This window comes from Clinocottus analis, unplaced genomic scaffold (assembly GCF_023055335.1).
Source record: "Clinocottus analis isolate CAN_PGR_092001 unplaced genomic scaffold, fCliAna1.0.p SCAF_8, whole genome shotgun sequence".
NCBI classification, from domain to species: Eukaryota; Metazoa; Chordata; class Actinopteri; order Perciformes; family Cottidae; genus Clinocottus; species Clinocottus analis.
The window spans coordinates 2115100-2139191 of NW_027176240.1; the positions used below are offsets into that span (position 1 = coordinate 2115100).

A 24092-nucleotide genomic window follows, 5' to 3' on the forward strand; every position below is an offset into this window, starting at 1 on the left:
TGTGCACACTTTGTGTGGAAGAAAACCAACACTTCACTTCCACTGACGACCAGCGACTTCACCTCCATCCATCCACTGAACTGATCGTTTTCTTAATGTATATGTTGACTAAATGTTTTGTTTACCCATTTGCACTTTATTCTTATGTGTATTCACTTCATGTTTTGGAAGATTTGACATTAATCTTTTGTGAAAATCCTCACGCCACCATTTTAAGTCCCAGCATGCCCCACTCAGACAATCTTTTGGCATAAAATACGTCATATTTTCTCATTTTTGAACCAAACGGCACAGTTTTTGACTGAAACTCCTTCCTAACAGACCAAGACTTTGTTTTATTGTGATTTTTGTTCCATATTCTGATTCTTTAGGTCCTAATCTTTCCAAAAATGTGTCTTATTGACGCTCCAGGAGGCTTTTTTTGGGGAATCTGGCTCATATCATGCTGGATGTTCATACTTACAATCAAAATATCTTTTAAAAGTGATTTTTTTTTTTACAGATATATATTTTTTTCCGCAAGACTTTGCTGAACAAATACATACAATAAACACAAGTACTAGAATTAATTTGGGGTTCCTACAACGACTCAAACACAGAGGAAAAAGGAGGTCAGGAGACAAAATTGGTTCCACAGTTTTCAACGGGTTAAAGCCGAATTTTTACATTGCTGCTAAAATATGAACCTCCAGGCGACCATTGACCCGAGAACACAACGTGTTAAAACTCTCAACATGATTTCAAGTGTAAACCTAACGTGTGAACGTGACCCCGAGCCGCTCGGCGTACATAAACATCAGCGCCTCCTCCGTTGTCCTTCCATCGCTGCCCTCGTATGCATTTCCCATTAATGCCGCGTTATCAGGGCTCCGCGTATCTGCCCGGTTGAAAGGTGATACCATAATTACGTAGACGGCGGCGCGCTCGCGTGTAACCCGAGAAGCACTCGGCGTCCGATCCCGTGACCTTGGTGGCTTCCGACAGCCAGAGCCGGAGGATGAGGAATTGTCCTGAGACTCGGTAATGACCCGCTCTTCTGATGCGTTTGATCTAATGGACCTGCGTCATGTACGGACATAAAGGACCTCACAGACACCGGCCGGGCGGCCCGGGGAATGTGGAATAGTTATCCGTTCCTCCCTGAAGGAGGATGATTTTGAAAATATTATGAAAGCCTTGTAAATCTTAATCATTTTAAGTCCCAGCATGCCCCATTCAGACCATCTTTTGGCATAAAATACAAAAATCTTCCGTTTTTGAACCGAACGACACAGTTTTTTGACTGAAACTCCTTCCTAACAGACCAAGTCTTTGTTTTATTGTGTTTTTTGTTGCAGATTCTGATCCTTTAGGTCCTAATCTTTCCAAAAAGGTGTCTTATTGACGCTCCAGGAGACATTTTTGGGGAATCTGGCTCATATCATGCTGGATGTTCATAGTTATGATCAAAATATCTTTTAAAAGTGATCTTTTTTTTTTGCAGATATGCATTTTTTTCCCAAGACTTCGCTGAACAAATACATACAATAAACACAATTATTATCGACTCAAACACAGTGGGAAAGCGGTTTAGAGACAAAATGGTTCCACAGTTTTCAAAGGGTGTAAATAATCCAATGGACAAAAATATTCTCACCTCGCGGCTCGGAAAGCTGAGCGTGACCTTAGAAAGGTAGGAATCCATGAAAAAATTGCACACACACACACACACACTAATGGGCGAGCATGTGAGTGTTTCCCTGGCGGCGACCAGACGTCGGGGCTGGTTGCGAGGCGGTGGGAGATGTTGCAATCGCTCGTTCTGCTGGAACGGAGGTTGATCGGTTCTGCCACGCTGACCTTGCACCTTCGGCCTCGCTCTCCCGGCCCTCGCAAACCGTGACGCGGCATTTCCCTCAGAACGCCGCTCGTTGAAAGGCGGACCCTGACGCGTTACTTCACACACGGGACGAGTATTGACTCTGATGGTTCGGAGCCATTAGGGCGAGGGCTGTTTCTCAAGGTTCCAGGACGCTGCGTCGTCGAATCCGGCCAAAAAGGATCGTTTCAAAAGTCAAGGATCCTTCTACCGAGGGACTGAGGTCTTAGTTCAGAAGATTTACAAGGACGCACGTGTGTAATCCTGCTCACTCCAATGACGCTAACGCCTCATGTGCACGTTGCACTTCCTAGAAAAATGTAGCACTTCACTTATTTCACCTGATCTGAGCAAGATTTCCCAACAATGCTTTTTTCGAGTCGCCCCTCAAGTTTTTCCAGCTCCGTGGTTCAAGACGTAAAGAACAACATGCAGAGTTGTACGATCTCCTCTTGTAAAGATAACGACCTAAAGAATCAGAATAACAAACACAGCATTACCGAGGAATTTTAGTCAAAGTTTTTAGCGTCGACAAAGTCAAAGTCAACGCCACTGATTCAGTGTATCATAGAGCGCTGTTGCTTTAAGAGCGCTGTTGCTTTAAGAGCGCTGTTGCTTTAAGAGCGCTGTTGCTTTAAGAGCCCTATGGGGTTTATGTAATTACATAAACTGAACGGTAAGTTAATTTTTTTCTGTGCGGATACAACTCTTCCCACAATGCTTTACTGTATTTCAGCAATTTAAATAAAGTTGTGGTTTCAGAGCTCCTGTAGGTATTTGATCATTTCCTACGCTGCGGGGCTCGGCATGCTCGGGGCTAAATAGGGGAAACTAAAACGATGCCTTCTTAGAGCTACAAGTCTATAATATGAACTCGTGTGTTGTAAACTCTCAGTAGATAAACACACAATATGTCTCAGGCAAACACAGATCGTCACTGTTTATTTAGTTAATTGTGACATTATTGTTATTCCTCTAACTAGAACTCTCCTGGATTGTTGTTCATATCCAGAAATCATGTTTTATTGATTGAGGCCATGAAGCATGATGGGAACGCGACCCAGTTTGTCTCTTCGTCGCTCGTTTTTCTTTTTTTGGAAGAACTAACTGTTAATTCAGCCAGAAATTGTCATAACTTGAGCCCGTGACTGTTTCTAATTCGAACATCTCTGTTTGTAATTTAGCAGAAGATGTTATCTCGACGAGCGAGCGCCGGAACAACAGCCCTTTGTTTCCACTCCGCGTCTTTCTGAAGCGCTAAATTAAAATCGACGGCGGAGAAAAAAAAACAGCATGTTTTTGCCCCCGAACAACACGGTTTGTTTTTCTCGCGCCTTCTGCCATCCGCCTGCTTCTCTCTCTCTCTCTCTCTCTCTCTCTCTCTCTCTCTCTCTCTCTCTCTCTCTCTCTCTCTCTCTCTGGCCGGATGATTAAACGCCTCCCGTCAGAGGTGAGCGCCCGCTCTGTTGCAGGCGAACTCGGGGCTGCTGTGATTGGTCGGCTGATTTGATTTGCCGCCCAGTCACTTATTATCCTCTGCGCCCATGCCATCATTAAAGAGGATGCCTCTCCTAATCGGATATCTTACACTCACACACACACTCTCACACACACACACACACACACAAAAGCGAACACCCTGTCTGATCATGTCAGTGACAAAGTGTCCTTTATTGGATTTAAACATCAGTTGAAACAGTTAACTCTATGACTAGTGTACACACACGCACACACACACACACACACACACACACACACACACACACACACACACACACACACACGCAGGAGGAGCAGGGTCTATCTGATCGCATTGAGGCAGTATTATGTTCCATAGAGAAGAGGGGAGGGCTGAGTGCTTCCCCCATGTAACGAGACAGGAAGTCATCAGCAGTCGTCTGCTGCATCAGGACACATGAGGCGGTGACGTGTGTGGACGCTCGTGAGGTTTCTGTTTTTAGATTAAAAACAATCCGGGACTATAGTTGCATGTGTTTCAATGGAATACCCGTTGAGTTGATGGTGCAAATACGACTCATAGAAGGGTTTTCACCACCTGTAGCAGAGCAGCCACCTCTATGCAGGGAGTCTCAGGACTTTAGAAAAAGCGCTGTGGCTTTAAGAGCGCCGTTGCTTTAAGAGCGCCGTTGCTTTAAGAGCGCCGTTGCTTTAAGAGCGCTGTGGCTTTAAGAGCTGTGTGGCTTTAAGAGCGCTGTGGCTTTAAGAGCGCCGTTGCTTTAAGAGCGCCGTTGCTTTAAGAGCGCTGTGGCTTTAAGAGCGCTGTTGGTTTAGGAGCACTGTTGCTTTAAGAGCGCCGTTGCTTTAAGAGCGCTGTAGCTTTAAGAGCGCTGTGGCTTTAAGAGCGCTGTGGCTTTAAGAGCGCTGTTGGTTTAGGACCACTGTTGCTTTAAGAGTACCGTTGCTTTAAGAGCGCTGTGGCTTCAAGAGCGCTGTTGGTTTAGGAGCACTGTTGCTTTAAGAGCACTGTTGCTTTAAGAGCATTGTTGCTTTAAGAGCGCCGTTGCTTTAAGAGCGCTGTTGCTTTGAGAGTGTTATTTAGGGTTAGAGAGAACCAATGACAACATTGAGGGAATAACATGAACAGTATTGATCACACAAATGGGTCGTTTGTAATTGGAATTTTGTAATTATATTTGAAAAATTGCACAATTGCGTCAAAAAAGAGGTTGAAGTTCATGTTTTAAAAAGACAGAGAGCGGACTTTGAAGTGACAGTGAACAATTTGGACTCGTCGGTGAGGTTATTTAAATTATTTTAAATTATTTGATTGATTCAGCCTCGACTTAAAAAGCCCAAACACGACCGCTTCCGGCTGGTTTTGATCACACGACGTATCAGTGATGTCCAGGTGAAGGACAGGTGTTCCAGACCCGTCCACCTGACGTCCACCAGGTGTACCTCAGCAGCCAGAAGAGTAAACTAACTCATCTTCCTCCTCTCTCCTGCTCCCCTCTCATCATCCTCCAGCTCTCTACCGCTCTCATGCTTCAGCTTCTCTTCTTTCTCATCTCTTCTTTTATTTTACCTGCGTCATACTCGCCCTGCTCTTCCCTTTCTATCTTTTTGTTGCTCTCCCTTTTCGTCTCTCTCTCTCCCTCCACTTATTGATTAGCCAAGCGCTTTCTCTCCTTCCAGGATTTAACAAGCCCTCGGTTCAGGGTTAGGGAAATGAAAGGCACCGCTGTCACAGCTGCCGGGCTGGTACCCGGCGGCGGGCCCCACGGGCCCCTCGGTAATGACCGGACCGTAGAACCGGGGTCATCTTTTACGCCATCCTTCCTTTTTTTCCCGCTCCTTCTACCTCTACCTCCCCCTTCAGACTCTTTTCTTACTATCCTCACACACTCTTCGTTGGGTAATTGCAACAAAAAATAAAGAAATCCCCCTGAACAGTCCGCTGACCCCTGATCTCAAAACAATTACCTTCTGTAGAAAAGGAATATGTTTCAGTTTCTACCTTGATAATAATTCCTCACTCTTTTCTCCCTGCAGAACGTTCTTCTGGATGTTTCTGTGTCTCTAACTCTGCGTCAGCGGTTACAGTCAAACACTCGGTTTGTCACATTTGTCTCAATGTTTATCCGTCTGAACGCGGCAGACATTTAAATCAGAAGAGTGACGCACGACGACACTTCTTTGGTGTTTGGATCTTTCCTGCAAAGATGATCCTCTATGAAGGTAGATTTGTGTCTTTTTTTTTTACCCGGGAAAATTTCTTGTTTGTAATTAAATTATCTCCAAATCTTTGCTCTAATTAAAAAAATTGTGTTTAAAAAAAAAAAAAACGCTCTCAAAACTAAAAATTTGCTCCAAAAAAAGGTCCCAAAAAAAAATTACTCTCGAAAAAAAAAACTGGAAAAAATACACTCGCTCCAAAAACAAATTGCTCTGAAAAAAAAAAAACGCTCTCAAAACTAGAATTTGCTCTAAAAAATTGCTCTCAAAAAACATGCGCTCCCAATCCAAAAACTTACTTTTTTTTTTTTTTTGCAACTTTTTTTTTAGAGCAAATTTTAGTTTTGAGAGCAAATGTTTTTGTTTTTTTAAGAGTGTTTTGTTTTTTTTTGAGCATTTTTTGGAATTAAGAGCAAAGATTTGGAGATAATTTACTTACTTGCTCGTGTAAAAAGACAGAAATCTACTTTCATGACCGTCAAACCTTCTGTGAGCAACAAGCGTTCCTGAAACTTTTACTCGTTTTCAACAGATTCACAACCGCGTTCATGACGCTCTGTGGCGCCTTTAGTCTTCAGTACACAGCAGTAGTATATTTTACTATTGCATTGTAGTGCATTAAGGTGTGTGTGTGTGTGTGTGTGTGTGTGTGTGTCTTCCCTTTTCTTCTCTCATGTTCTTTCCATTGTATCGTACACTTTTTCTCTCCTCTCTTTACTTTCTTAGTATAAAAACATCACGTATGTGTCAACTTATTGTAAGTCGCTTTGTCCAAATGAAAGGTGTGTGTGTGTGTGTGTGTGTGTGTGTGTGTGTGTGTGTGTATGTGTGTGGATCAGGGAGGGTGTGGTCTAAACAGCTTATTGATATACGTAGTTCTGTTTAACGACTGCAGTTGTTGTAAATTTAAATGATGGCTGTTGGCTGGAGTTTGTGTGGCACTGCAAAGTTTGTGTGCGTGTACGTGTGTGTGTGTGTGTGTGTGCATGCGTGTGTGCGTGCGTGCACATATGGGAGAGAGATTAAAAAAAAGATGCTGATCCATTTTCTTCCACCATGTATGTGTTTCTTTTCTGTGTGTGCGTGTGTGTGTGTGTGTGTGTGTGTGTGTGTGTGAGAGATAGATTAGTAGGAATGTACTGTCTGTGTGTATTGTGTAATGTTCAAGTTTGTGATTGTGTTGTTTTGAAAAAAAAAAGATGCTGATCCATTTTCTTCCACCATGCATGTGTTGCTTTTCTTTCTCTGCGTGTGTGTGTGTGTGTGTGTGTGTGTGTGTGTGTGTGCACTTATGAAAACACCTCACACCGTCAGGGGGGTAATGATGTAAATTGCTGCATTGGAAGCCTGGATGCAGAGCCCGGCTCTTTTCTCCCTGATGCCTGTATTAATGCTGCGTCCCTCTGGAACCAAATCAGCTTTTCTGCAGCTTTTTCACCGTCAGGACATTTTTACCTGCTGCACAAATGCCAGTAAACCTCTTAAGCCCATTCTGCCCCCATTTCTTCCTCTCTTCCCCTCCCAACGGTAGTCTCAGAGGATCCACCGAGGACAAAGACACAGCCTTTCCGGCTATTAGGACCATTTTAAAGCCCTCTTCCCCCCCTGCCCTCCATGTCAAACACACTTGGAGGATGTCGCTGTCAAAACGCATTGTGATGCCTGTGATCAGTGTTTGTACTTCATAGTTAGCGCTAGCCGCGGCGCTGATGAGTGTCACGTGCTAATTTGCACATCTGCGGCCTCAGCTGGACAACTTTCTCTGTGTCTGAAGGATTTGTAAAGGAAATCGCAGGACTTTTAAGTCTTTTTTATTTTTTTAAAGCCAATTAAAATGAAAAAGAACACCTGAACCTGAAAGTGAAAACATGAACATGAATAAAAAAAAGAGCGCAGGTTTCTGGCTGACAGGCTTTCTTATGAAACAGTTCCCTGACACGCGTGTCTGAAAGTTAAATTGCAGCCTCAGATTTCAGAAATGAACTTATTTTACACTAAAGTAAAAAAAGTTTGACATTGACAGAAAAGCAAACAACAAAGTGTTTCAACTGATGTCGTCATCCAGTAACCTGGAAGCTTCCTTCTGATCGCAGAGCTTTTCAATGCATCTTTTTCTCTACGGAGCTTTGAATCCATTGATGCATTGAACTATTTGTGTTTGTGTTTTACATGAATTATTTCTGAAATACACATTTTAAAAAATTGCAGCCAAATTTGTCTCCAGACCTCTTTTTCCTCTGTGTTTGAAGCGTTGTAGGAACCCCAAATTAATTCCAATACTTGTGTTTATTGTATGTATTTGTTCAGCAAAGTCTTGGGAAAAAAATGTATATCTGCAAAAAAAAAATCACTTTTAAAAGATATTTTGATCATAACTATGAACATCCAGCATGATATGAGCCAGATTCCCTAAAAAAGCCTCCTGGAGCGTCAATAAGACACCTTTTTGGAAAGATTAGGACCTAAAGAATCAGAATCTGGAACAAACATCACAATAAAACAAAGTCTTGGTCTGTTAGGAAGGAGTTTCAGTCAAAAAACTGTCGTTCGGTTCAAAAATGGAAAAATATGACGTATTTTATGCCAAAAGATTGTCTGAATGGGGCATGCTGGGACTTACAATTGGCGCGGGGGTAAAAAATCAGATTAGTGAAAGTGTTCCTTGCGTGTTGGGATAAGGGGTCGGAGGTCAAGTGTGTGTGTGTGTGTGTGTGTGTGAGATTCCTCCGACACAAAACTCTGTTTTCCAGAAAAGTGGATGGAAAATCAATTACGTCTGTAATAAATAATCCTTTTAGCGTGAGGCGGATTGAAAGTTGACAAACAATGGCTTTTTAGGAGTTTGCATAGCTCAGGGTCAGAAGTTTGCTCTGAACACACACACAGACACACACACACATGCATAGCGTTGATGCAGACTGATTGTGTCGAGGTGAGGGGATGTGTGGGCGTGAGCTGATGAAACAAGTGGAAACATGTTTATTATTATGTTGTTTTCTGTATTGCATGATGCAACGTACAGTAGTTCAAACATATATAGAAAATACATTCATTTCATTCATACCTCTCTTTTTAATGAATCAACATATATTAACATGTAATTAATCCAAATCATACAAAAACTTCTCCTGATAGTTTTGGTTTCATTTGCTGCGTCTTTTTGGAATTAGATGGATTCTCATTGGTCCCTCGATGAGATCAAATAGGTTAAAATAAATCAGCAAAAACATGGGTTATATTTCTGTAAAATGGGTCACGAGGTCAGGCCGAACCCAAAAAGTGAGATGACGACTTGATCATGAATTTAGTGAAATGAAATCAGTGTAAACATAGTTGTGAAAGACTAGTGGTCGAGTTTTATTAAGGTTTTATTAAGATTTTATTAAGATTTTATATTAAGATTTTATATTTTTTTTAGCATTTTATTAAGATTTCCTATTTTATTAAAATTTCTTTTTTTTATTAAGATTTTCCTTTCATTAATATTTTATTTAGATTTCATTTTTTATTAAGATTTGTTTTCATTTTTTAATCCCATTCTTCTCCATTACATTATATTTTTATCTTACAATAACCTACAAACCCTCCTGCCGGTGGCTCTCTGTGTGTGTGTGTGTGTGTGTGTGTGTGTGTGTGTGTGTGTGTGTGTGTGTGTGTGTGTGTGTGTGTGTGTGTGTGTGGTTATGTAACCGGGTTGCTCGTTGGCTGCAGGTGAGATGTTGCTCCACAGTCGTTGCATCAGCTTCACGCGACGCTCTCACACACACGTTTGGGGGTAAAAAACAACGTTACATAAGCGCTCGCCGCCGTGGGAGAAACTGTGTGCACCTCAGTCAGCGTCCTGCACGCGGTGGCTTTAAAGCGTGACCTTTGACCCTCCTTTGTTGTGCGGAAGCAGACGTCGATCTCCGTGACAGAGTTCTCAAAATGAGGAACGATCGCCGCCACGATGACTCATCACTGCTGTTTGTGAGACAGGAACAAGTTCAAAGACAACACAACGAGCAAAGAATCAGTGATTTAGGTCAGACTGAAACTGGAGGTTTCACCGTCTGAAGACACAACAACACACACACACACACACACACACACACACACACACACACACTGAAAAGACGACACATTGATCAGAAATGGCGAACACTTTCATCGTGTGGACTATTGAATACGTCACCTTGGACTGCGGGAAATTGCGCTTGCTTTTTGTCATATTTTAGGTGCCTATATGTATATATATATTTATATATATATATTACAACTTAGTGTTGTTTTGTGTCACTGATCATAATTAAAAGATTGCGGTTTGATTTAAAGTGATTCTTTGCAGCACGAGGACATCTTCAGAAGTCATTTAAGTGTCTGATAGTATTTTTATATATAATAAAGTACATAATTCACCTTCATTTCCTCTCTTCCCTCAACAGATCGCGTTCTCTCAGCACAACAGCATCATGGACCTGGTGCAGTTCTTCGTCACCTTCTTCAGGTACCTTCTGTTCTTCCTCTACCTGCCGTGTGTTTTGCAGAGCGTGCAGCATCTCCTCACAAGGGGGGGGGGGTTGTTTCCGCTGCCGGTGGTTCAATCCCTCGGAGGCTCTCCGCACACAACCGGGCCGTAACCTGAATTCACCGAGTACTTCTTCAGTACAGCGTGTGTTTTTTTTTGTTTTTTTACGCTCGAGAAAACAAGCAAATCCGCGGCGAGGTGCGATTTGACGCAGGTCAAAGGATGTGTAGGTTATATGGAAAATAGGTTTTCAACTAAATGTTAGGAGCCGGAGAGCCTTCGAACCGGCAAAACACCAAACACCTTGAGCCTCAAAGCTTCTCCAGGAAGGTCGTGAGAACCACATCGTTCCTTTCCTCCCTCCCGTTCACTCGCTTGAATCAAAGAGAAGAGCTGGAACTCACTAAACTGTGAAGTTTGAGGGACGACGCTCAATAGGATTAATTCCTTAACGAGGTCTCAATGAAAGTACTTAAACAGTCAAACCAAACGGCCCGACTCGGCGGTTCCTTTTCTGAGAGACGGGTCGCGCTCCAGCGTTGTGCGGCAGCGTTGTGCGGCACATCTAATTAGACGGTGTGTCGCGGGAAGAAGTCTGGAAGGAAGTCTGGAGTCCTCAGGCGAGATCCTGCCACTCAGTTACCACACCGGACAGCAGTGTGTTCAGCTGAGAGAGTGTGTTTCCTGTGTGTGTATTTATATGTGTACTTATGTATCACTGTGTGTTCATGCTTGTGTGTGTGTGTGTGTCACTGTGTGTGTGTGTGTGTGTGTGTCACTGTGCAGGCATGTGAGGAAGTGAGCCATTTTTGTGCCCACGGCCGGCTCCGGGGCATCAGCGACCTTTAGGCCAGCACAGAGGGATGATGTCATCAGGAGGGGACAGTGTCAAGTTTTGCCGGGAGAGTTCGGTGTGTGTGTGTGTGTGTGTGTGTGTGTGTTACTCACTGCTCTGTTTGTGAGTTTCTCTCTTCTGCTCTGCAGCAGATTCTCCGTGAGAAAAGGTTATGCGCTCCAACGACAGGACTTTTTTTTTCTCTATTTGTTTTTGGGCTTATTTACTGCCCTTGTTATGTAACGTGCATGTTTTTTTTGTGTGTTTTTTTCTTTCCGGATAAGGTATTCAGGCCTTTTCCTTATATAACAGCAGCATAACCACACAGGGGCTCACTTACATTATAATACACAAGCTGTTTTATTTATTTATTTACGAAAAACCTGCATGAATCACAGGCAATCACATGAATCTGTGTAATCTATGTAGTAAGTAGTGACACACCCACACACACAGACACACTCGGACACACGCAGACACACACAGACACACACAGACACACACACACAGATACACACTCTCTCTGCAGCTCTACTAAGCTGTTCAGCGTCTTTTAGCTCTACTTTCTGCCCGGACGGCTCATTTCCTGTGTGGTCTCCACCTTCTGTAAAAACTACATTTCCAGCATCAGTCAGCTGTTTTCTCAGTAATCTCCGATAAACCCACCGCACACACACACACCTGCCCTCCGCCGCACGGCAGACCAACACAGTCACAGAGAAGCTGGCGAAGAAAGTACAACTTTGAGTCGCTTAAAGAGATTTTAGAGTTTAGAGTCGGTGGAGTGCAAAACGGAGCCAAAAGGAGCTTGAAGTTGGACCCAAACACAACTCTGACAGGTTAACACAATGCTCAGTGTGTGCTGAATGTGTACACGTGAAACTTTAGACTCATATATTCACCAAAAAGTCAAATTACCATCACAGAACAACTGCTACTGTGAGGTAATGACAGCGCTGAGATGAATAGTCGTGGTGGTCAAACGATTCAGTTTCCCAATAGATGACTGTACGAGTGTGTGTGTGTGTGTGTGTGTGTGTGTGTGTGTGTGTGTGTGTGTGTGTATTTCTTTTGGCTTCACTGTGCTGATGCGGTCAGGAATCACGATGCCAAAGAGCCTGAGTCATGACTGTGTTTGTGTGTGTCTGTGAGTGTGAGAGAGAGAGGGAGGGAGAGAGAGAGGGAGAGAGAGATAGAGAGAGAGGGAGAGAGAGAGAGAGAGAGAGAGGGAGAGAGAGAGAGAGAGGGAGAGAGAGAGAGAGAGAGAGAGAGAGAGAGGGCTGGCCTGTGGGCAGATGGTAATGAGATGCACTCTGGCACCGGGATGGAAGAGAAGAGGAATAAGTCCGTCCTTTCACTGTGAAATAAAAAAAACACACCGGACTTTCACTCAGGAGACCTCTGTTTGTGTCCTGTGCGAAAAGTCAAAATTGGCTTGTTTTACCACAGCTTGAGGCATAAATGTTCTGCTGTAGTGACACTTTCTTCACATTGTGTGTTTTATTGAATACGGACTTCTTAATTCCTTCAGAAAATGAAGTGTCTGTCCGATTAGCCGTGAAATCTGCCTCCTGCAAAAGATTTAGAAATGTTTAAAAACTCCCCTCCTCTTCCTGTCTCCTCCTCCTCCTCTTCCTCTTCCTCCTGTATTCCATCTCATCTCTAAATGAAGGAGGGGGAAATAAGGAAAATGGCCGTAATTAAACAGCATTTACGTCTCCGCTCTCCAGCGTCTCAAATGCTAATTGGTGACACTGCAGTTCAGCTTTGTCCAATTACTCCCAGCTCTCGCTCGCTTGATTAGCAATCAGTTCTCTCTCTCTTCTTCTCTCTCTTCCTCTCTCTCTCTCTTTCCTAAAACAGCAGAGAAGCTTCTCGGCACTAAGTGGCTCCCCGAGCTCGCTCGCTTCATTTCTAAATGACCGTCCCTCTCCGGCGTCCGTCCACTGCGGAGTCTTGTTTGTTCAAACATCTTTTATTCGTCCAAAAGTACAAACAAAATAAAACAAAACCCCGTCGGCGCTTAAACTCACACGAAGAGGAAGAGGAGTGATGTGTAAACTCACAAACTAGACGGCGGCTCGCGATGTTTTCTTGTGTCGACGGCGTGGGGAAACCGGTCGCACGCTTTTGACGGACATTGGGGGGGGGGGGAAAATTTGAATCCTCCATTTTTTTTGGATCAGGCAGCGAGCGATGAGTCCATTAGGATGTTTAGATATGTAAAGCAGCCATCTGGTCCGCAGATGAACTCTCACTCGCTTGATCCACGTCCTCATTTGCCAAAGTGCAAAACGCAAAAGATGGAAGGGCGGAGGACAACCAAACACAGATCCAACAGATGAAAGTTTTAAATGCCGGACGTGTTGGCTATGGGAAGAGGATCTGCAGATCCTCTCTCAGGACTGGAGGCCCGCCTCTGTTTGTGCAGATGGAAAGCTGTTTCCGATCGTGAGCTATCTGCGGCTCATGTTCAACGAATAGCTTATTGATTTTTCACTCTGCCCGCTGGGGTTCATTGTGTTCTTCCGTGTGTGTGTGTGTGTTTTGTGCTTTTTCGACGTCTGTTGTTGCTTGTTTAATCGGAGCCGCCGCACCACTTAAACCAGCAGCAACTCAACACCGTACTCGCTCTCACACGGACCGCGTTTCCCCCCCCCGGCCGCCCAATCAGTTCTCCGGCTATTAACCTGGGGCTGAGCGGCCTTGAAGCTAAAGCTATCAAGAGGCTCAGCGGCGTGTTAAGGAACCCACAGGACACTCCCAGCCCGCTCCTCCTCCTCCGCCCTTCATCCCTCTCCCTAATGCCTCGGTAATAGCGACAATTAGCCACCGCGCTCCGTCGGTTAGATGGCTAAGCTCGTGCCCTGTGGCCCGCTAATGGCGCGCTGAGGTAATATGGACGGAGTGGGTGGAGGAAGGGGTGGGGGGGGATGCTCGGCCTGATTGGATTTGAATCCCAGCGAGTGGAGTTTTTTTTTTTCTTTCCAAAAAAAGGTGCGTTTGGAGGATGAGAAATCACAGGAAGGGAGGTAAACGGCTGTGTTCCACTTGGCTTTAATCGTTTCGGGGAATATTTTGTAGTGCGCACAGGAGGATGGAGGAGGAGGAGGAGGCGACACATCTGGTGGGCTCACGAAGATGAGCAGAGGCAATTGTTATAATTTATAATAGAATGAAGCTCATTGCACTCGTCGAAAACCAGACATTCGCAAAGCGCTTTGCAGAAAGACATGAGAGAGAGATGTAAACAGGGATATTTAGAACAGGTGACGGGTAACAACATGATGCACAAACACACAAACAATGTGTGGCTGCACGTTCTTCTATATGAGTTGTTTATTATTTTATTAGGGGTGGGAATCACCCCGATTCGATTTCATCACGATGCTTGAGCCCCGATTCAATACTATCATGATACTGCGATATATTGAGTATTGTGGTATATTGAGTATCGCGATATATTCCCCTTTTTTCCACCACAAATTGTCCCTAATGGAAAACTTTGTCAGCTATTGTATCTTAAGAAGATAACGTTTTCAGTCTCACATCAATCAAAATGCACTTAATTTCATTATTCGAGGACCAAAAAGTTTATAATTGATATCATAAAAGATCGATACTCGGCTGTATCGATACAATATCGCCACGCAAAATATCGTGATACTATACTGTATCGATTTTTTACACTCCCTCCCCTATTATTCATGCTCTGATAAAAATGTTATGCCTTCACGCTCATGATCATGTAGCTTACACAGTTATTCTGTGGGATATCTACACATTGCGACTATCAGTTTTTCGCGGGTACAGCCACAAATGCCGCTGCATGACGCCATCTTTGAAAGATGACATCATTCGCCTGTGCCTTCTGAAACTATCTCAGATCACCACAAGGCTTCAAAAGTTAGTCCAGCTTCCTGCTGATAATAATAATAGAGTTATGCAGATATAGTTAAATCACGTTTAGTGGAATTAAATAGGACGATACATCAGTTTGGCTCTATTTCATTGCAATAACCCGATCAAATCAAACTAAACGATGTGTAACTAGTTTGCAGCATCAGCTGTGCGGCACGCAGGACTGCAGACCTCATCAGAAACACAAGACGGGCTTTTAAAGAGCTTTTACCAGAAACTGGAAGGCCTCATGGACTGAAACATGTGTTTGTTGTTTACAACAGGACGAGGGGGAATGAGGTCACATTACATGTTTACTCTTGTCCTCTTTAACCCTCGTCTGGTGTTCATTTTTTTGCTACTCAGCAGGTGTTGTGGGTCTGTTGGACCCGCTGTGTTTGTTTTTTTTTAATTCAACACAATCAAACAATTTTATATTAATATACTCAACAGATGTTTTTTCTTCATCCCAATTATAGAAGCAATATAAACAGCAAATGTGGTTTATAATTTAAATTCAGGTACACAAGACCTACAATTTCCACACTTAATTAGCCTGAACATCTTGTTTGTAATAGAAATGTGTAGGGGGGGTTACAGTGTGCGTAACTCACCCTTCCCCGCCCTTTATTAGCCAAGGCCAATAAGTCTGAGTTTAAAAAAAATAATAAATCATAATGTTTTTGTATTGATGGAAAAAGAAAACGGGTCCCACAGACCCGAACGCCGTACAAGGGTTAAATGTAAACTTTTCATCGTCTCGACAAAGTCTTGACAGCGGATGGTTTTCATGCAGTAGCATTAGCAGCATTAGCATCTTGTCCTCATCACCGGCTGGTCTTCATGTAGCAGCATTAGCATCTTGTCCTCATCACCGGCTGGTCTTCATGTAGCAGCATTAGCATGTTGTCCTCATCACCAGATGGTCTTCATGTAGCAGCATTAGCATCTTGTCCTCATCACCAGATGGTCTTCATGTAGCAGCATTAGCATCTTGTCCTCATCACCGGCTGGTCTTCATGTAGCAGCATTAGCATCTTGTCCTCATCACCGGATGGTCTTCATGTAGCAGCATTAGCATCTTGTCCTCATCACCAGATGGTCTTCATGTAGCAGCATTAGCATCTTGTCCTCATCACCGAATGGTCTTTATGTAGCAGCATTAGCATCTTGTCCTTCATCACTGGATGGTCTTCATGTAGCAGCATTAGCATCTTGTCCTCATCACCGAATGGTCTTCATGTAGCAGCATTAGCATCTTGTCCTCCATCACTGGATGGTCTTCATGCAGCAGCATTAGCATCTTGTCCTCATCACCAGATGGTCTTCATGCAGCAGCATTAGCATCTTGTCCTCCATCACTGGATGGTCTTCATGCAGCAGCATTAGCATCTTGTCCTCATCACCGGATGGTCTTCATGTAGCAGCATTAGCATCTTGTCCTCATCACCAGATGGTCTTCATGCAGTAGCATTAGCATCTTGTCCTCATCACCAGATGGTCTTCATGCAGTAGCATTAGCATCATTAGCATCTCTTCCAGGCTGCGATGCGTCTGAGAGGTCGTCCGTTGGACGTCAGAGGCTGTGACTGCGGCCTTATCAGCAGAATGCTACTGAAAATGTCACGCTCATTACGGCGCTAATACCCTTTACAACGCCGCCGTCTGCACAAAGAGACGCGCCACACACACACACATACACACACACAGATAGATGAAGAGGAGGATTGTTCCCGAGCTGCCGTCCTCATCATTTTTCTCAGGGATTTCCTGTTGTTAAATCTTCGGGGGTTGCGCTCGTTTTGAAATCCGTGTCAGAAGTTCTGGTTGAGAGAGGAGCTTTGTGTCGTGCCCTGCAGACATCCAGCGTCCAGGCTGTGTGTGTGTGTGTGTTGCCTATCTGTGTGTACTTGTTCTTTGTTAGAGAGCATCATGTTGCTCGTTGACCCCTCGCTCCCCCTTTTCTCTGCTGTCCTAAAAATCCCCCGGCTGCCTGTGGTCACCGCGGTCTCGTATCTCGCCACAAATCTTCTGAGAATCCCTCCCTCCCTTCGTCGCGTTCGCTCTCCGGATACGAGGGCCGGAGGACAGTAAACGGGCGTGAAGATGCCGCTCTGTGATTGTGTACACGCTATGTTAATGATTGTGTTATCTGCAGGCTCTGGATCGGAGTCGAGCTATAATACAATGTGGAGCACGATGGTGTCGGGACGTAGCAAACACCTGAATCCGTTAAATCCATATAGGCGACTATGAAGGAGCCGTACGCATGAAGGCATCATTTACATTCACGCCTTTCATGTCTAGAAGTAGTGAGCATCGGTTGTGTTTTGCGGCGGAGAGGAGTTTTAAAGCTTTATCCTTGAGTTTCATTGACTCTAGTCGGTGTTTGTCGCTCCCTCCGATGAGTTTCGGGACTTCAGGAACATTTGTGTGTGTCTGTTTGAGGTTAAAAACGGCCACGATGTCTTCAGGTGAAAGGAAATTGCCGACACGACGCTACACGCCGTTGATCTCCAGCAGGTTATTATTTTAAGGTTCAACACAGGTCACAGATAAAGGACTAATGTTTTTTTGTTACGCGGCGACTCCTTTCTCACTGTTTTGTCACTCATGTGCGTCCGCCATGTTCTCATTGTCTCATACGCGTTAATACAACACAAATGTAATATCTCCCCAATACGGAACGACCGCTTCTCTGTAACGGAATCAATACAAAAAAAAATGGATTAAACAGATAAACCGATTAATCCTGATAAGCCAGAGCGGTGCGTCACCGGGTCAGTCAGTTGAACCACTACACTCTCGTGCCTGACGGGAATATTTGTGTTCACGCGACACAAAACAGGATTATTGATTTTTTGATTAAATTGGCTGTCCGTCTCGTCCCTCCAGCTGCTTCCTGTCGCTGCTGCTGGTCGCCGCCGTGGTTTGGAAAGTCAAGCAGACCTGCTGGGCCTCCCGACGCAGAGAGGTAGGACGTGTGTGTGTGTGTGTGTGTGTGTGTGTGTGTGTGTGTGTGTGTGTTTTCCCCCATGTATGAGTGCGGTACACGTTATACATTTGTTTACAGCGCATGCGGAGTGGCGTCAAGCTGTGTGTGTGCGAGACGCAGGTGGCACATCAAAAATGAAAGTAGATGTACACACACACACACACACACACACACACACACACACACACACACACACACACACCCTCGTGAAGGGTGGGTTAATGTCACCTGTCTTGAAGGGAGAGCGCTTAACGAGGCCGTCCCCCTTAATTAGTGCCCCTCATGAACCAATTAACTCTGACTCGGTGATGCTAAACGGAGCGGAGTGGAGTGATATATCACTTAAAGAGCCGACAGATGCTGCATCATTTCATATTCACTCCTGACCCCTCACACACACACACACACACACACACACACACACACACACACAGTATAATGTGCCAGCGCTGCTGTTTGACTAGTGTTTGGATCTATTCTCTTCTCAGTAATAACGCCAATAACAGTCACTTTTTTTTTCTTTTTTTTTTCTTGTTGCATTTTTTTTTATTTCCAGTGTTTTGTGTGTTTGAGTCACCGGGGAGGAATCAGCGTTGCTCATGAGCGGCGAGGATAATAGTCTGTTTTTATTGGTGTAATTCACAGGCGCTCCGCGGGGAGCTTTTGTGCTTAAACACACTTGTTGGGTTTTCAGGTCCCGCCGCCGCCGCTCTGCCGTAGTGCAGAAAAAACGCTGCTTTGCTTTCATGTGCAAAGTGAGTTGGAACATAAATAATCCACTTCAGTTTGGGATGGAAATATTCTGAGAGGCTTAATAACGTGCAGCATTTCTTTCTCCACAATGTTTTGATTGACAGATAATCCCTCTAAAGTGTGTTTGTATCTTTTCAAATGTAATTGTTCTTTATTAAACACTGCACGAAATTGCACTGCTGAGGGTCACGGTTAGATTCCCGGTCTCCACATAATGATGATGATGATGATGATGATGATGATGATGATGATGATGGGCTAACTGCAGAGACCAAATTGCAATGTATGTATAAACTAATATGTAACATGACCAGCATGCCCCATTCAGACAATCTTTTGGCATAAAACACATTTTTGAACCGAACGACACAGTTTTTTGACTGAAACTCCTTCCTAACAGGCCAAAACTTTGTTTCATTGTGTTTTTTGTCACAGATTCTGATTCTTTAGGTCCTAATCTTTCCAAAAAGGTGTCTTATTGACGCTCCAGGAGGCTTTTTTTTGGAGAATCTGGCTCATATCATGCTGGATGTTCATAGTTACTGTCAAAATATCTGAAGTGAAACCTGAAACTAGACAGGAAAACAGACACACACACACACACATGCACACACATACACACACACACACACACACGCGCACGCGCAATAAGAAAAGGGTAAAACTGAAATAATGAGCCTGGTATAAAAGGTCATAACAGTGACAGATAATTGAATTAGGGTCTGTGTGTTTGTGCACACAGGTGTGTGTTTGAGGTGTGTGTGTGTGTGAGGTGTGTGTGTCGCGGGTCACATGACGCCTCGCTCCTCCCGTCGCGAGGAGCACTTCAAGCCGGCCGCCACATTATTTCTGAGCGCCGCTCTCGTATCACAGAGAACCGCAATGCTGCATTTACTGCACTGTCGCTTTATTTACCCAGAGTTCCCTGCTGTTCCTCCCCGTCTCTCACTCTCCGTCTGTCTCCCCGAAGGGTTTGATTTCTTGTATTTTTCTTTACAATCCCTCCTTTTTTTTGAGATACCAGAGGATCTAATAAATGAAAAGCTCTGCCTCGGAGGGAGAATTCTTAATTAAACTTTACTTTGTTCTCGTCATCATCTTTAGTTTATGCCCCGTGTTACTTTTCTTCTTCCCGGCGTAATGAATTCATCTCGGCACAAAGGAAGCGAGAGGAATGCCCTGAAAGCCTGATCTCTCACTTCGGGGCAGCTCAAGCGGTGGCTGCCTCCAGAAACAGAGATGAAGCAGTAATGGTACTCAGCCAAGCTCACAGCGAGACTGGGTGACATTTACATTTTTATTTTTACTACTTTTCCTTCGCCGCTCAGCTGTTGCTTCACAGGAAACTGCTTCTGGATTTTTTTCTCCTTTTTTAACTTCCCTTAAAAATGTTACCGCTGAAACCAAAAGCGCCGCCACGCCAGCGATGTGTTGATGAGAACAGGAGCACGGTGCAGGAGAAACCAGACCAATGTCCAACAGGTCACATTCGTCCTTTAAAGTAAGACTTCAATCCCACCAAAAGATATTCATTTGGATATGAAACGTACGCTCTGTGTTTCATATGCGCTTCACACTCCTGCAGGAGAGTTTGTTATCGGGATGTGTTGATTAGTTCATTTAGTCATCGGTGCAAATTTGAGGAGAAGTTTAAGCTCCTGGTTGGGGAGGAGGAGGAGGAGGGGAAGAAGGGGAAGAGGAAGATGGGAGAGAAGAAGAAGATGGAGAAGAAGACGATGGGAGAAGAAGGAGTTTTTATTTATCTTCCTGTGTTGTTGATGTGTTTACTCTGAATAATGGGCAAAGAAAAAGTTTAGATTGTTGGAGTTAAGTCTGGCGACCTGAGACGGCACCCACCTGTCAATCAGAACTTAAAGCCCGCCCCCCTCGTGTGGTTGCGGAACGACAATGAAACAAAACTGCGTCGTGAATTCAGAGGAACATACTCTGTGTTTCCTTTCTGCAAACCAAGTAGTCGTTTGAAATACAAAGAATATTTGTGCTGAGGCAGCAAAATAAAAAGCCTCCGTTCTCCTCAGTTTATAATACGAGAAATCCTCCTGGTCCCTCTGACTCGCTGGTCTCCAGAGAGCCGGTCCAGCAGGGAACCCGAGCACGAGGTGAAGACTCCTTCACCGCTAATTATGACTCGCAAAGCAGCCACGAAGACCACAGAGACAAGCGGGTATTAATAGAAACCGCAGCTTTATGTTAATTGCTTTTTTTCTTCTTCTTCTTCTTCTTCTTCTTCTTCTCTCCCCCCTCTCCCTCCTCCTCTTCCTCCTCCTCCTCTTCCTCCTCCTCACAGCTCCTTTTATAACCCAACAATCGTTTTTTGGGAAACGAGATCAAACAATCAAAAGCTACTTTGAAATTCTAATTCTGATGCGCACGACTTTTTTTTCTGTAACAGGGTTAACCCTCCGAAGACTCCGTGTGTGTGTGTGTGTGTGTTTCTGTGTGTGTGTGTGTGTGTTATTGCCTCTCGACTAGATAAATAAGTGTAAAAGACGTGTGAAGAGCTGAAGAACTGGATGGAGGTCCTCTCCTCGTTCTCTTCTTCCACCTTCAATCTGTCACGTCACAACTTGTTTTAACCCCAAATTAATTCCAATACTTGTGTTTATTTGATGTATTTGTTCAGCAAAGTCTTGGGAAAAAAATGTATATCTGCAAAAAAAAAAAAGAAAAAAGATATTTTGATGGTAACTATGAACATCCAGCATGATATGAGCCAGATTCCCCAAAAATAAAATAAAAAATCAGTGGCTCTAATTATGTTTTCTGTTGCTGTTAAACTTGAAACTTTGTTACGTTTATAGATGCAGCGATGAAAAAGACCCGCGGTGGAGAATATGATCAATTTAACAACGAAATATGTGTCGACTCAGCTGAAATGAATTCTGAACAACAAAACAACACGAACAGAACAAGTCAAGCCTTTTTATAGAGCGGCGCCTTTTAATTTAAAAGCACAACAACTGTAGACAAAGTCCATGAAAGTTAAAACAATAAAAAACAAATACATAAAAGACAACAATAAAGACACAAACTGTACTTATACAAATACTATTGGACAGAGAACCACTGAACTGAAAAGTATAATAAAAGTCCAATATTTGAGAATGAATTACTTGAATTTACAAGCAAGACTAAAAAAAAATAACTGCCACGTTACAAAATAAAAATAAATAAAATAATACAATTTAAAAAAATAAAATAAACAAATACAAAAATAAATAAATAAGGCACACAATCATCTCCCTCGCAGACAATAAACACTAAAACTTCACCCTAAAGCTGTCGCACTGACTCCTATGGAGTTGACCCCTGACCTCTGCCACACACACACACACACACACACACACACACACAGCAGCCCTCTATCCCACATGCATCTCCTTCAATTAGACGTGTGTGCTCCTCTTGCGTGAGGAAATGAACGCTTTGTGTCATGTTTTACCCTCATGAAGGATGTTTCCCTCTGACTCACGGGCGTCTCGGCAGCGGCCTCGATTAAAGTTGAAGGTTTTGAGGCTGTTTTGTTTGTTTTGAGACGCGTCGGCGCTGCGATTGGCTCCCAATAAGCCGGCCCGCGGAACCAATTACGCCGGCGTGAAACGGCTTCCCGAGGTCTCTTCCAGTGTAATTCCTACTGCCGGGTGATGAGCGAAGGTGCTTAAGTTCATTTTAATGAAAGATTGTGTCAAAAATTAGGGAGTTATTGAACCAAACGACATTCGTTAAGTCGGTAAGTAGGCAACGTTGGACACGGAGACACAAAGCAGAGTCAATTTTTTTAAAAAGAGAGGCTTACAGTGTGATTACCGGCTGCTTCAGTCGCGTGTTTGTTTTTCCAAATAAAGGCTTTTTCTCTTTCTGTAACGGTTACCGCCCGAGATGATGTCGCGCTCTGATTGCTCGGTCCTTGGCAACAACACACTCCAATCTGCAGTTGGGGAGATTAGCATGTCTGGATCAGTGAGTGCCAAACTACTTGTGCGTTTATGTGTGGGTGTGTGTGTGTGTGTTGGTGCTGTACAGTAAGTACACTTGTGTGGTTTTGTTCGCTGGCATTAATCGAGGTGACAGATTAGGAGAAGAGGTTTAATGTGGCCAAGCATAGCTGGGTCTGTGGATGGCCGCTGTGTAAACAAGTCAAAGGGACTAGACAGGAACACACACACACACACACACACACACACGCGGCAACATGCCAGCCTCCGCGCTGCATTTGCTTTTCTAACCTCCGACTACACGGACTATCTCTACTCACATTAACAGGCTCGCCCCAAAAAATAAATAAAGTAGTTCTGCATAAAGTCAGAGGCCTCGACCAATTAAGCAAATCACATCAATTTAAAAAAGACACATTTTCCATATCTACGCAAAAAAAAAAGAGCTTCAACATGCCGTCAATGTGATTCAGCTGAGAGCGCACACGCTCGGTTAATGTGAGGAACGCTGCTGTTGGCCTGGAAGCAGGGCCGATAAAACAAGATGGCGTCCGCCAAAATGCAATTTTACAGGCTATAAAAGCGGTTCACTAACCTGCGGGTGATGCACAGTACAGTCGATGGGTTTCTCCAACTGGTCCGACATCGCTGTGACACTCTGTCCCTAATGTGCCTGCTAAACATATTCATACGCACCTTACTTTTTTTTTACGATTGGAAGCACATTAGCATGACGCCGCTATCATTTAGCTCACATTACAGCCTCACGGAGCAGAGAGGGCGCGGCTTTCGGACTCCTGCTCTCGACGATGGTTCAGAAATTAAAGGCCGCGAAAGCTTCTTCACGACGTCTGAGGCAGAAATCATTGTTTTAATTCACAAACAGGGAACATTTTGTGGCGACGCTTTTATTTCAAATCAGACGACAACAAGACGAGCGGGATGCTAATTTAGCGCAAAGTTCTGCTTCAGGGTGTGTGGCAAAAACATTCCAGTGAATAATTCACTGCTTGAATATCTGTTGTAAATAAACAAACATACAATACAATATTTAATTTCCAAACAAAACTGAGAACAACTTGTGATGTGTAACACACACACACACACACACACACACACACACACACAGCATCTTCCTAAACTTGTTTGCGGCTCTCTTTTTATCTCCGTCTCGGTTCAACTGGGTCGTACATGCGTGCGTTGCAAAGTACTTCTGACATGCTAATGTTACAGCGACAAGAAGAAGAAGAAGAAGAAGAAGAAGAAGAAGAAGAAGAAGAAGAAGAAGAAGAAGAAGAAACTCCCCAGTGGACTTTTAAAACATGAGATGCGGTTCATGTTAATGACGCTTCGCTGCTATCAGCGCGGCCCAGGTGACCGCCGCCGCGGCTCCAGATTAGCTTGAAGGTGCCGGCGCTCTGAGAGGAATTCGGCGCCACCAGGGAGTTTCAAAAGCGCCGAAATGAGAGAAACAGGAGGGGGAGGAAGGAAGAGAGAGAGAGAGAGAGGTGGGGGAGGGGAGGGGAGTTTTTTTTGAGGGACACAGCAAGGACATCTCCCCCGAGCCATATGGTAGTTGAGATAGTTTATTT

General features: G+C 44.0%; 1 protein-coding gene across 7 annotated transcripts in view; it reads left to right on the forward strand.

Moving 5' to 3' along the window:
- atrnl1a (attractin-like 1a) overlaps window positions 1-24092 on the forward strand; it is a 197887-nt gene that overhangs the window by 106351 nt on the left and 67444 nt on the right. For all 7 annotated transcript variants that reach the window (XM_068567293.1, XM_068567295.1, XM_068567297.1 and 4 more), the window contains 2 exons: window positions 9979-10040; window positions 17692-17770. In XM_068567293.1, coding sequence (XP_068423394.1) covers window positions 9979-10040; window positions 17692-17770 — 141 coding nt within the window. The remainder of the gene's footprint in view (window positions 1-9978; window positions 10041-17691; window positions 17771-24092) is intronic.